The 14,355-nt window shown below is 41.8% G+C and overlaps 1 protein-coding gene across 5 annotated transcripts in view; it reads left to right on the forward strand.

Moving 5' to 3' along the window:
- Window positions 1-248: 248 nt before the first annotated feature.
- bptf (bromodomain PHD finger transcription factor) overlaps window positions 249-14,355 on the forward strand; it is a 31,779-nt gene continuing 17,672 nt past the window's right edge. For 4 of the 5 annotated variants that reach the window (XM_026916506.3, XM_026916504.3, XM_026916508.3 and 1 more), the window contains exons 1-8: window positions 249-957; window positions 2,519-3,344; window positions 5,096-5,325; window positions 10,042-10,242; window positions 10,402-10,542; window positions 11,625-11,810; window positions 12,726-12,874; window positions 13,101-13,438. In XM_026916506.3, coding sequence (XP_026772307.3) covers window positions 495-957; window positions 2,519-3,344; window positions 5,096-5,325; window positions 10,042-10,242; window positions 10,402-10,542; window positions 11,625-11,810; window positions 12,726-12,874; window positions 13,101-13,438 — 2,534 coding nt within the window. In that variant the 5' untranslated portion in view covers window positions 249-494. The remainder of the gene's footprint in view (window positions 958-2,518; window positions 3,345-5,095; window positions 5,326-10,041; window positions 10,243-10,401; window positions 10,543-11,624; window positions 11,811-12,725; window positions 12,875-13,100; window positions 13,439-14,355) is intronic. The other variant, XM_026916507.3, reaches the window with a different exon arrangement.

Consider the following 14,355-nt stretch of genomic DNA (forward strand, 5'->3'; position numbering starts at 1 on the left):
GTTTATACAGGAAGAACAGTAAAATATATCTAGATAACAATACGTGTAACTAAAGATTAAGTAACTTGAGACTGAAATTGCACATTGCATTGCACAAACAGCACTGCACCAAAACACCACAAAAGGTATGAATTGATCAGTAGAGTGATGTTATCTATCACTGTAAAGTTGCAGGGAAAGACAGAGCAGTGACTGTAGTGAGCGTTCAGGCAGTTGTGTAGCGCGGGGAGGTCACGTGACCCGGGCTCGCGGCCCGCTGTGTTTGGAGTACACGGAGAGAGAGGAAGCAACATGGCGACTGCGAGCGACCCGAAGCGGGACGCCGGCCATTCGCTTTGAGCTTTCTCGCGGTAACCGAGTCCGTGGCTTCACTGGACTACTGCATCCGTATCTCTGCGAGTTTAGCTTTCCGTCGGTGCCTGAAAATTGGAGTTTTCTGCACTTCCGGTGCGCGCTAGGACTGAAAAAGAAAAGAATAGGTTTTTCTATGTGTAATGAGGGGGAGAAGAGGCAGGCCGCCCAAAACCCTGCTGATGCAGGAGCCTTCTCCAGGGCCGGTGCGCGGTCTCAGACCCCGGAAAGGATTAAAGGGGAAGGGGAGAGGAGGCAGCGACGACGATTTTGTGACACCCAAGCGGGGAAACCCTCATTCATCGCGGGGGAAGAGGAAAGCTGGATCCGCGACATCGCGGGGTAGAGGCAGGGGCAGAGGAGCTGGAAGAGGCAGGGGGAGACGGAGCGCTGCTAGCGCCGTGGTGTACGATGACCACGAGAGCGAGGAAGAGGAGGATGCGGTGAGTTTAGCCTCGGAGGAGGATGACTATATGGAAGAAGAGCCTCTCACGGAGGAAGAAGATGAGGTCATCGACAACGAGTCGGACTACCTCGAAGAGCTGCCCGAGGATGATGATGATGATGCCAGCTACTGCACGGAGAGCAGCCACGGCAGCACTCCAGGTATCACTGTAGCTAATGAGCTAACTAGCTAACTAACTAACTAAGTTCACCACTCTCTCATGTTCTGCACCTGCTCCTGCAAAACTCCCATGGCCTCTCTTATTAACGTCTTTGATTTCTGTTAAATCTTACCCAAGTGCTGGCTGGATCTCTCAAAATGGAGTAGCTAGGTGCTAAGTAAAGGCAGGCCTAACTTTCAGCACACAGTGTAGGCTAGCTGTCTGAGTTGAATAGGTGTTTATTGTGTTGAATAGTGGCTAAGAGAACAATCAGGTGGTCGGTTACTACAGTCTTATTGATTCACTGTTCATTCACAACATCGTCTTTGATCGCTAAATACACAGAAAGGCGAAGAGTGCTAGCTGGCTGGTTAGCTGAGTAAACTTAGCATGTTTCATTCAGCCATGAGCTTCACTTTAGCAGGCTTGCTAACAAGCAACTTAAGCTCAAATAAAGTAGAACTGATTTTCTTAACTAGATTAATTAGTATATTATTAAAGCTTTGTACCTTAAACCTACCGGTTCTGTCATCTTTTTGAGCTCTGAATTAGTAGAATTGTGTTCATTAGTGTTTGAGCTGAAGTTAGACACGGTATTATGTGAATATTAAAAATCGGCTTGCTGTTAGCAGACCGGTGTGCTAGCTATCACTGTGTTCCAGTAGAGTTTAAAACACCTAATGGACTCTGTTTGACCCTTTGTTTACACGAGCTTGACTTTTTCAAAGAAGGAAACATTGTCATATTGTTTGTGAGTCTTGTAGCGAGCAGGCACCCGTGTAGCTAACCCTGGCTCTTCTTCATTAGCTAAGCAGCTAACAAGCTAGTCAGGCTAATGACAGGATCCCATGCGTTGGATTGTTTTGAAAACGAGCGCCAGTAGCGCTTCACCTCACACACGGAGGGAGTTTCATACTGAACGACTGCCAATATCCTACTGACATTGCCAAAATTATTGATGAAACTCAATAAAAGTGGAGATATTTGTCTTTTAAAATGTTTACATATATATTTCCATTTTTTCTTACGTCACTCATATGATGTGTTTTTCTAACTCCCCGTAGTTTTCTAACTATCCTGAGCACTTCCTGAGTCTTGAGGATCAGTATTCTATCTGAATAAGGATGATTCTCATGTAAATGCACAGGAGATTCACAGGTTTAACTTATTCACAGGTTTAACTTTGTTTCTCAAGCACTTCAGGAGATCTGAAACATCAGAAATAAGCAAGTATAAATGCATCAGTCTCTCCAAGCCATGTGTGACAGCTTGCTAATACACTGTTATGACACACATGAATCACGACTGCAGAAGAAAGTTTAAAAAAGACACACAAAACTGTCATTTTTTTTTCTTTTCATTGAATATCTTTCGCTTGTGACAGGATGTTAGTGATCAGCTAGGGACACATTTGGCTATGAGTGTAAACGCATAATGTTATTAGGATCTAATCCAGACACATCTTATATGACTAGGTTTACTGTAACATGGTTACATTGGTTACATGCTGCATAATCTGGAGGACTGTCTCTTACTATGTGTGTATGCTTGCTCTTTTCTAGGCCGGAGGAGACGGCGAGCCCGTCGACCGCCCTCTCCCGTACTGGAGCAGAAAGAGATCCCTCCCCTGGAGCTGCCAAAGTCCTCAGAGGACCTGCTCATCCCCCCCGAGCAGCTCCTGAACGCTTCAGCCGTGTACGAGGTGCTGCGCACTTTCAGCACAGTGTTACGTCTCTCGCCCTTCCGCTTTGAGGACTTCTGTGCAGCGCTGGCGGGCCAGGAGCAGTGCGCACTGCTGGCCGAGACACACATAGCGTTACTCAAGGCCATTCTGCGTGAGGAGGACTCCTCCAATACCACATTTGGGCCAGCTGACCTTAAGGACAGCGTCAACTCTACTCTGTACTTTGTGGACGGCATGACGTGGCCCGAGGTGGTGCGAGCGTACTGCGAGAGTGAACCCGAGTACAGCGGCGCTGCACTCGAGCACCTGGAGGCTGACGAGTACCCGTACGGGCCGCTGGAGAGCAAGGTGAAGGTGCTGCAGTTCCTTGTCGACCGCTTTCTCACCACTAACATGGCTCGTGAAGAGCTGATGAGCGAAGGAGCCGTGCAGTACGACGATCACTGCCGCTCGTGCCACCGCCTCGGTGACCTGCTCTGCTGCGAAACATGCTCGGCTGTCTACCATCTAGAGTGCGTGCGGCCGCCTCTGGAGGCCGTGCCCGAGGATGAGTGGCAGTGTGAGATATGTGTAGCACATCGTGTGCCCGGTGTCAGCGACTGCGTCACAGAGGCCCAGAGGAGCCGCCCGTACCTGCGGCAGGAGCCCATCGGCTACGACCGGCACCAGCGGAAGTACTGGTTCCTCAATCGCAGGGTTATTGTGTGAGTTTTACACCTCTTATAATTTGAATAAGTTGTTGCAGGACGTTAATCGTAATATGAGAACACAACACAATTTGCAGTATTCCACAACCACACAGAACATGAATAAAAATCTCTAGCAATTCACATGCACCTCCAGTCATGTTGGATTATGTTAAAGCTGCAGTCAGTGATTTTAGTCAGTGAAGCTAGCTGTTTTGAAATGCAACATTTAAACATATGCAGCCAATCCCTTCACACAGATCTACGCTAGAACCCCAGGAAGTTTTCTGAACTGACAGGCTGCCTCCTGGTTCTGATTGGTTGGAAGTCCTTTTTATATATATAAATGTGTGTGTGTGTGTGTGTGTGTGTGTATTGTTATAAATTATTTTCACACTTAAAATTCTAGTTTTAACTACCTCAGTTTATAACATTTATAACAGTTTCAGTCTGCAACCTCCTGTTGTCAATCTACAAACTCAAATAAGACTTTGAGGTTTAATTGGGTTTGAGAAATCAATCTCTCAGTTAGAAAGATTGTTCTGTTTGCCAACTTTTCCAAACTTGGATCCAAGTTGAATTAACACAAAACTCTCGTCTAGTGATTTAGTGAGTTCTGGGATTTCCTTCAAAAAGAACACATGCAATGCTACCTTTAGGCTTTGCAAAGATAACAGGGGAACCTTAGACAGCTGTTCTTAGACTGCCTTCTCAATGGAATAGTGTTCATCAGCACATGCCTAGGGGTCTCTTAGGTAAGAAACTTTAGGTCCTGAGGGAGCACAGCATGTTTTTTTTTTAGTTTTAACACACCTGATTCAGCTCATGATTCAGTGCTGTATCCAGATTAATCTATTATTTAATGTATTTTTGTTTAGTTTAGCCAGGGAGAGGTCTAGTATGAAAGGAGAAGCATCAGATGCTGTAGTATTTGCCATCAGTGAGCCAACTGCTAGTGCATCTCACATGTGGGTGGATTTTTTTTTTTTTTTTTTTTTTTTTTTGAGCAAGCAGTCTCTTGTAGTACCGCTTTACATCAAATGATATTTAAACTGAGATCACCGGTCTCCTGTTGAGTCTAAATGAAGAATAATTCTCACGTACCCGTATCATTTTGAACAGGCAAAACATTGTTATTGCTAAATAGCTTGATGGTTTTAATCTAGAATGGCAGCAGGATAACAGTGTATTGTTTAGGTCATGTTTTTCCCAAAAGCACTGACTTGTTCATTTAAAATGCATTGTTTGGTTTCGAATAGTGTACCAGCATCTGTTCATCTGCTTTTTGGGTTAACAGTGAAATTATCCCTGACACTTTGGCTGTTTATATTTTTTTACAGTGACATGATAAACTCTGTTCACTGTCTGTTATGAAAATGCATAACAAATTTCCTCTCAAGTTGTGCAAGATATGTGCAGACATTTTAATTACAGTGCTGCTTTAATGGCAGTGTATCTTTGTTACAAAATTCAAAAGCCTTCTAATGGAAGTAGGCATGAAAAAGAAGCTTCTTGTGATTTTTTTTTTTTTTCTTTTTTCCTTCAAAAGTCTGCATTTATCTGTGCAAAACACTTTTGCTCATCTTTGTGTTCGATACAAAAACATGCAAAAATATAGAGTCATTATATTTAAGGACTTCTATCTTCTGTTGGATCCGAATGGCATGTCGAAAGCATTTTTAGAACCACAATTTCTGTTCATGTATAATGTCCTGATGTAATCTAAATTGTATGGATTAACTGAAGCTCCGTCTGTCTTTCTGTACCAGGGAGGAAGATGGTGATGAGGAGGAGGAGAAAGGGAAGAAGATCTGGTACTACAGCACTAAAGTGCAGCTGGGGGAGCTGATCGAGGTCCTGGATAAGGAATTCTGGGAGAATGACCTCTGTGCTATGCTGGAGGAGCTGAGGGAGGAGATCCATGCGCACATGGACATCACGGAGGACCTCACCAACAAGGCTCGCGGCAGCAACAAGGCCTACCTCACTGTCGCCAACGGTAAGCAGCAAGAAAATCAGCAATGCACAGAATAAAGTGCTCTTTAGTTATTCCTGCTTTCAAGAACATCTGCAAGATGTTTAATCCTGCTTACCTTTTATTTTATAGTATTATTGGATGTTAACCAATTTTCTCTATGGCCATTGAGCGATTTCATTCTGTTCATTTAGTGAGTCATTTAAGTAAGGAATAAAACACGACTGGACATGCTGTTATAGGAAAATAATCAATGCATCAGCATGTCCTGAAGTGTTTTATTTCTGTTATACTATGACAATTTGCCAAGGATTATACATTTTTATTCATTTAAAAAAAAAAGAACATGCTGTACTTTCTATCCATTTGTAGTTGCATTTGATGTGGAGTATTTATGAAATAATTTTATTCCTGTTGTCACTTACACTACAGCAGCTGTAAACAGTCATTATAAGAAGGGTTGTATCTCTATTTCCTATGCTTTCATCTTTCTATTTTGTGGAAACAAAACTTTTTTGATTTGCGCTCTGATATTTTTGAAAACAATTTCTGAAATTACCCTCAGAGAAATTTTAAAACACTGTTGTTACATTCCACATGTGGAAAAATGTGTTTATGAGAACTGTGACATCACAGCACCAACCTACGCATGTCTTCTGCAGTATTGAGTGTGTTATGAATGTGCTAGGACTGATGACAGGTTGTTACTTTGTGGTCTGTAATTTCTTATTTGATAATGTTAATTTTGGCTTGTTTTATTATTACACCCTCAAGTGGCAGAATATGAAATGTGCTGCACTGCACCTGAATCCAACATTCCACCAATATAGAGTGTTGGATATATACTGCGAACAGAGCTTTTGGATAAGACCCAAATGTAACATTAAGCAGTAGTTTCACCTCATCGTCAGACCACGCATAGAAATCCTCGTGTTGGTTGTTTTTTATTTTAGAACCTTTGGCCAACCCTTACCAGGATAATGCAGTTACCAAAGATGAATGAATGAATGAATGCTTTTGACTATGCTGGTGTTTTTTCCGCATTTCTCCTTCTCTCCCATTCAGTACTCATGCTCTTAACGTTATCCTTGAGTCTTTTGACATATATTTATGAGTCAGGTCAAGTCACTTTATTGTCATGTCGAATTTCTTACTTGCATGTTGTTCCTCAAAACTACACAACACAGACATATTCACAGTTACAGCTAGAACAGAATAATTTGGATGGTGTGCTCGCGTGAGCGGTTTCAAAAATGTTTTTGCGTTTTCATGTGGAACGAGAGATTTTCAAAAATGCAGTTTGTATTGACAGGAATTTTTCAAAACAAAGAGGAAAAACTATCCGTACAGGTGTGAACGGCACCTCAGTAAGGCACTGGTGCACCTCGTTGGGAGCTGCGCTAAAGTTTCCACCCGTTAGATGAAGTATGTAAACCTAAATTTACTCATGCTCAGGGGATTTGTTTTGTTGTGCATTTGATGTCATAAACAAGTGTTTCATTACAAACCCTCAGAAGCACTGTCTCACTCCAGAGGCACCGAAGAGGCAGGCAGAGAGGTGGAAGTGTTTGAGGTTAGAAATACACCGGAGATGTCTTTGACAACATACATGCATTTGTGAGCGAGTGTGTGTCTGTGATAAGCCGACACTGAAGTGCTTTTTTAAGGACGTGTCAGCAGCTAACAGCTCTGCATTTTCTTTTAGTCGCTGCTGGGAGTGAGTGATTTAAAGTGACAAGAGCACACCAGTGCATGTGAGCTCTGTCTTATTTCACTATCTTTTATCTGTTGAGGCCCAACTGGTAACGCAAACCCAAAATCTTTCACCCTGTTTGCAGACAGTGAGAGAAATTCTCAGAGAACTCGTTTGACAATAGCTTGTGTGGTGTCTTTGCTCTTGGCATGAACAGAAACTGCTAGCGAAAATAAGAAACGACTTTTGAAAGGCTACTTAGGAAGCTAGAGCATATGCAGGCAGGCATTACTGATTTTATCTTTCTCATAATGTCTTAAAGTTGACAAGTTGACATGAGTAAAATCATTTAGCCATTATTTCAGAAAAATAAATGTTAAAAAAAAAAAAAAAACTCTTTTGAAAACAAACCTGAACTCCTCAGCATAGAGTTAATAATGGAAAAAAAAATTAAGCTCAACTCCAAGATTGGGTAAAAAGATCTCTAGATTAAACCACAGACACCATTTAGATGACGTGAGAATCATGTTGTCTTAGCAAAGGCGTTCATTAAATATTTTTAATTGCATGCAAGACAGCTATATCTAGAAATAATAAAAAAAGGTCTTCTGTGTCAGTTATTAGGCCAAACAATGAGTCTTTTTAGTGTTCCACAATACTGTGAAGCAGCTTGGATTTCTGTATTAGGTTAATGCTTTAGATGGAACATTATGTTCTCTATGTTGCTCTAGTTTGCTCTTGAGTGATCCAATCCTTTGGTGTCTTGTGTCAGGCAGTCGCATAAGAAACCCAAAGTTTCAGTTCCCTGCATACCTGCTAGTTTTGTCTTTATATTCTGTATGAGTTGACTTTCCTCCTGACAGTGTTTTGAATAATAAGAGTCCGGCAGTGCAGAGGTTTTGATACTTTCAGTGCTCAGATAATGTGTCAAGGCAGGGCTTGCACTTTCTGTCTTCCGCTGCTTTTTAAAGGGTGTTGAGACATTTAGACATTTTGCCAGTTCAGTATGTTGGCATACCGTGTGTAGGCATGCATGAAACACCAGGAGAAATCTGTAGAGAAATACAGTTTCTGTTGTAGTGGAGCGAATTTAAAATAGGCAACTGTTGCAAAGTGCCGAACCATGGAGCCATGGGGTTGCAGAGATCAGGAGAACTGTTTATGCTTTTGGCTCTGAATGTCGTGTAATGACAACAGGGCTGTGTGGCTGATCAGAAAGTAACCATAAAATGTAGTTTTGCAGTGGCAGAGCACTATGGGAAATTTGGCTATGCTCACATTCAGCTACTATGCAGAATAGAAAGGCTGTGGGTCTCTCAAATTCACAAGGAGAACAAAATAAGAAGACTAATAATTTGCTTGAGGTCATTTATGTACTTTTTAATAAGATATTAAGAACAGCAACTTTTGGGCCACATCACTGTCAAGTTTATTTTGTACATTTTTGTTCTCTGGTTTGTTTTATAAGTTTATATGACTGTGAAACCTTTATAAATCCACCAGATATAATGAAAATTGCAAATTGATGATACCATGTGTACCAGTGTACCATTGGGGAATATTTTCCCACAGCTATTTATAGCCATGGAGGCTTGAAAGCAGCCTTGTTGTGTGTAGGAGGGAAAAATCATCCTGTAGAGGTCGGCTGAGAGATACTACATCAAAAGACGGATAGTATCGGTCATAATTTTGTACGCATCTCCAGCTTACGTGGTATCTGGGACCAAAATAATAGAGTACTCCTTTTTGCTTACTATAGCAGTGCAGTAGGTTTTACTAACACAGATGGATAGGTTATGCAGTGCAGTTATTTTAGTTTTGTCAAGGATTGGTGTTCAGTATGGAAGAAAGGAGAAGCATCTGGTACTGTAGTAAAGGATTGTTGATTGATCAGAGATTGATCTCTAATAGTGCTTCAAAATCCAGTAGTGCTTAAAAATCCATTTATCAGCTGGTGTCTAAGGCTAAATTGAGTCCGCCATCCATTACACACAGCTTGATTTACTTCCTGCAGCTGGGTCGATTCAGTGTTGAATCGCGTTCTCACTGCAATCAGACCGTTTATGCTGAATGCCCACTACATGATTTTAGCCCTGGTTTCCCTGTTGCAGACTAATTTTGGGCTCAGATGCTCCAGTATTTTCACGGAAATGATTGTAAGCACAGTAATAATGCTTCTGTAAGAAATTATTTGGCAAGTCAAATCCAAAAGGTTGTTAGAAATAGCAAAAATAAAAACAAACACAGCATGATTCCTGGCAGTACACAGTATAAAGTAGCTGTGCATCTTCGCTCTATAACTCCAGTTCTCTTTGCAGGACAGACAGTCCTTGCTACTTGTGTCTCTCCAACGAGTCCTTCCTCCATATATTTTTATTTTTGTTTCCATACAAAATAGTGCAGAAACAACCACCACAGCCAGTAGCTTAGACTCCAGCTTGACAAAGTCACTTGATTTTGGCGATCAGGTGTGTTTTGTCTGGGATCTCCATTTGAAAGATTGTGTAGTCTGTAGATCTCCAGGTGAATGATTACTTGTATAGCGCGCACACTGCTATGTCCACAGAACAGATCATAAAGTTGTGTCGTGTGATCACTGTAGCAGTTCTAAGACTTTGTAGTGTCCATTAGGCATTAAGGATCACCTGGATTTAGTTGTTTTGTTCTGCACCCGAGTGCAGTTGCTGTGTTCGTGCCTGCCTAAATGAACTGCACCAATGGGTAAAGCATCATTTTGCAGAGCATTTCAATCTCCCTTTAGATCAGGGGTAGAAAGTGTGATAAAAAGAAACAAAGCCTGTAGTCTCTTATTTGTGCACGGCACAAAAATCTGTTGACACGTACATTCAGAAAGTCAGTACTGTGGCCTGTTTAGACAGGCACCTGTCTCATCCATGCACAAGTGAAACAAAGATCTTTTTAGCCTTGTTCATTGAGTAGAGGTGCAACAAAAAACTTAGGTTATTTTTAGCAAAGCTGCAATATAGCATGCTTTGTCCAGAGCAATGGGCATCTCAACTAAAACTTTGTGGGTTTTTTCCCTCCAGATGAGATCCTCGAAAGGCAGAAGTCTCGTCAGGAGGAGCTCGATGAGGTGAAGCAGAAAGCTGCAGAGAAGGACGGCCTTGGGTCAAAGGTCAATGAGGGATCTGAGGGTGATAACCCAGCCTCATCTATTGCTGACCTGTCTTCTCCACGACCGGACTCCGAAGACGGGACTTCGGCCAGTGACAAGCTTGCGGCTGACGGTAAGGCCAAGCGTTGTGTTTGTCAGTGCTTTTCAGTGTGATACGCATGGTCCAGAACCTCACTTGTTGCTTAACGGTGAGATAAAAAAATGGAACCTGGCTGATTTGGTCTGTGAGGTGCGCTGGAATGGATGTTTGTGTGTTGTGCCTGTTCTATAGCCCCAGCTCCTCCTGCTGGTGAAGAGAGTAAGAGTGTGTGTGGGCGCCCTCAGGCCGACTCATCTGGCCCATCTAAAGCCGACCCTCCATCCTCATCTGCGGCAGAGAACCCTGGGGAAGGGGCGCAGAGGGAATGGGCAGGTAGAGAGGCGTGATCCTGGAAGTCATTTTGATTCATCGTTTTGCCACGTAGCAAATTAATTGTGCTTTTTTTGAGCTTGGATCACCCTTTGCTTCCTTCTCTGAGACAGTGCTACGTGGTGTTTCCAGCTTCTCATCTGGCTTAAGCATTTGGGCTGCTGTTGTGTTTATTCTGCCTTTATTTAATCCATCCTCATACTTGCTGATACTCTCTGAAGGACATCCATATTGCTTGGTTTCATTTTCTCATAGCCTTGCTCCTCATGTTTTTATGAAGCGCTTTGTGGGCACTCCTGTCTTATTAAGTCCACGAGACAGTAAGAAGCTTCGGTTTGGCCTGCTTCTTGATCTGCTTCTTGCTTGCATAATTCTCCAAATCTCTTCTCCATTTATTTGGTACAGTGCAGTCTGGCTGCATGCATTGCTTAAGCCTCATGGCATGGGACTTGGCACTCATAGAGCACTTTTAGGCCAAGGCTAGCATCACTGTTGCACTAACCCTATTCCAGCCAGGCTGAGAGCTGAGCTCCACTGGTCCTGTGGGGGGGAAAAAGCCCTTTCTGGTGCAGTAGTCAGCTTCTCCCGGGCTACCTCTGCTCGACAATAGTGCCATAGAGAAGCACTGGCCTGGTGCCATCTTTGCTGTGAGCTTTAACAGAGATTTGCTGGCATGCTTTTCTCCCTGCAAGTGCATAGCTTGGTCTGTGCTCATCTATTTGGTGTAGATTGTGTTCCTTTTGTTTAATGCGTCACTTGAAACAGACTGCTATGTGTGCTTACATTCTCTTTCATGCATGGCTAAGTCTTAAAATAGCACATATACTCGTCCTATGAAAATAATGATTCAAGAAAACTTATTTAAAAAGCTTGTAATGATCATATATATGTATAAAAGCGTATTTTCCCATCTCTATACTACTAACCTGTATTGATTTTGAGTATTGTCAGCAATGCAAATTGTTTTTTTTTTTTTTTTAATTTTTTAAAATATTCCTTTAACGGAAATGTTTGATGTGATCTTCCAAAGCAAAGATCCAGTAATACATGAGAAACAGCAGTGTGTTCTGTTTTGTGTGCTCTAGAAAAAAGCTCAGAGTCGGGTTGTGGAGGCAGTGGAGAGCCCGTCCTGGAGAGCGAGCCACCGCAGATTGCTGATGAGAACAGCTGCAGCAGTCACTTCTCAATTTCTGACTGCTTGAGGGCTCCTGAGGAGCCTGACCTCGCAGACCGCTCTTCTCAGTCCTCCCTTAACAGCCAGGACGATGCCGGTACATGCAGTGAGACACACACAGACATCCAAATAAGCACTGAGATTTCCTAACCACTAGTCACACTAAATTATGGACCAGAAATCCTGAGTTTATTAAGCTGTTTATTTTGATAAATTTATCAGTTATCAAAAACTAAGCAAAATGTTTTATTCAATTATTTTAAGAATACATTAGTTACATTAATCTCATTTTGTCATATATCTTTTTTGACAATTTATTATTATTTTATTTTTGTTGCAGTTTAAGAATTTTTCAAAATTATCTAAATATCCAGTAATTTGCCAGTATTAACTAAACTGTAATGGCCCAGTTCCCCAAACCAAATAATTTAATCCTTGAAATGTTGCGACATTTAAAAAAAAAAAAAAAAAAAAAAAGGCTTAGCAGACCAATTGGATTACTTTGATTACTAATGTCTACTTTCATTTAAAAAGCAATGAAGGATTTCCACTCAGTCCAATGGTCTTCATCCTCTTCATTTACTTGAGAAGAGTTTTCATGTCACCAATAGGGCAAGGATCATTCTGAATTGTTGACACTGGGAGAAGATGAATTAGCCAATAAAGCATTCTCACACTGGATGTAGTTGAGGTGACCAAAAAAAAAATGCCAGCTTATATTTGCTTTTGCATTATAATCAGTGGGTTCTTGCTCTGGTCCAGTGTTTTGTATTCAGTGGAGGGCAGCTACATTATGAGCAGTCTAGGTGTCCTGTGTTTGACCCACATTTCCTCCAGTGATTTTCTTCCTTAGTAATCAAGTGACGTGTATGTTTTTTTAACATTTGAATTAGTATTCCTCCACCTCTGCTTTTTAAACTTGTGATAACTGGAAGTATGGTTTGTCAAATCTGACATCATTTAAAATAAAATTAGTTGTTTCCACAATACTTGACTAGTGTGTATGTGGCAGGTGAGGGTAAAGGAAATGGCGATGGTGGAAAGACAGGGTCGGCAACACGCATGGTGACACGTCTCCGAAACCCGGAAAGCAAATTAAGCCAGCGCAAGGTCATGCAGGACAAGGACGCCAGCTCACAGGACAGCAAAGCACTTAAAGAGGTAAAATCTTCAAATTTTTCTTCTGGGACAGAAAGTGCACATTACATACAGCAGGCAGTAGAACTAACAAGATTTAGAGACAACTATGTCTAAAATTTTGAAACAGTGTTTCAATACTTTATTATTTACTCACAGCATTTCCTATACAGTAAAGTATATTTCAGGAAATTTCACCTCATTAATCTGTCTACATATAAATGATCGGATACTGTGATTCTTTCCTTAGACTCCTCTGCTGTCCAGCTTGGTCAGGAAAGACCTAGGCCTGAAGACCAGCTCCAGCAGCGGCTTCTTCAAGCTTGGCCAAGAAGGCAAATTCCGCGTCTACCACAACCAGTACAGCACAAACCCTCTGGCACTTAACAAACACCAGCACCGCGAGGACCACGACAAGCGACGGCACCTCTCACACAAGTTCTGCATGACGCCTGCCGGAGAGTTCAAGTGGAACGGCTCAGTGCACGGCTCGAAAATGCTGACCGTGTCCACGCTGAGGCTTACCATCATCCAGCTGGAGAACAATATCCCTGCACCTTTCCTGCATCCCAACTGGGCCTCACACAGGTAGCACAGCTAAACGTGTCCTCTCAGAAATAAGTGGTGAGAAAAAAAGAGTCATGGTATTGGTATTGACCAGAGCATGTGAGCGAAGTGACACTCAATATTCTGCTCTATGTGTGGTGCCACTCAATCACTTAAGACCCAAGCAAACTCTCCAATCATGTTCCGCTCACGCTCACCGGTAAAACAAAGTTCGCTCAAATCCTGCTCCGACACGAAATTTCTCTGTAGTATACTTGTTTCTGTTTGTAATATATTGCTGGAATAAATGCTTCAAGTTACAATAGTAGAGATAATAATTATGATATTTGTGCGCGCCATTCTGTTGCAGGCTATGCCTTTTATTAATTTTCTTAATTTATTTACATTTAATTTATGTTTGCATAGCATATCCTTGTGCTTTCTGGCAATGTGCCGCTTAAAATTCCAAAAGGAATCTTTGCTAACTCTCACAGTCTCTCCACACTCTCTTTCAATTTCTTCTCCTTCCTCGTTTTAACTTTGTTTTTTTTTTGGCTCTGTATTTATGTATAAGGTTTGCAACTTCATTAAGACAATGTTTGAACTCCATAACCTTAGACTTACTGCTTATTTTGTAGTTTCTCAAACCCACATATCACAAAGTGCAGTTCTGAGCGGTCTGAGCGAGCAGAGCGGAATCTTAAGAAAGTCACAAAAAAAATCTGGCCACATATATTTCATTCTGTCTAAATGCAGCCTATGTAGTATATAGACACTGGGTTTGATGTTCAATTTATAAAGGTTGATGTTTTTCATTATTGTTGTTACTGTAATCATAATTATTATTAATTTAATACAGTCACACACAGGTGACTCTGACAATCACATGTAATGCATGTAATAGGAGCATGGTTCTAGACAGAATCTCTGCAGCTTAGGACTCAGAGCTTCTCTTATTC

Source organism: Pangasianodon hypophthalmus, chromosome 13 (genome assembly GCF_027358585.1).
Source record: "Pangasianodon hypophthalmus isolate fPanHyp1 chromosome 13, fPanHyp1.pri, whole genome shotgun sequence".
NCBI classification, from domain to species: Eukaryota; Metazoa; Chordata; class Actinopteri; order Siluriformes; family Pangasiidae; genus Pangasianodon; species Pangasianodon hypophthalmus.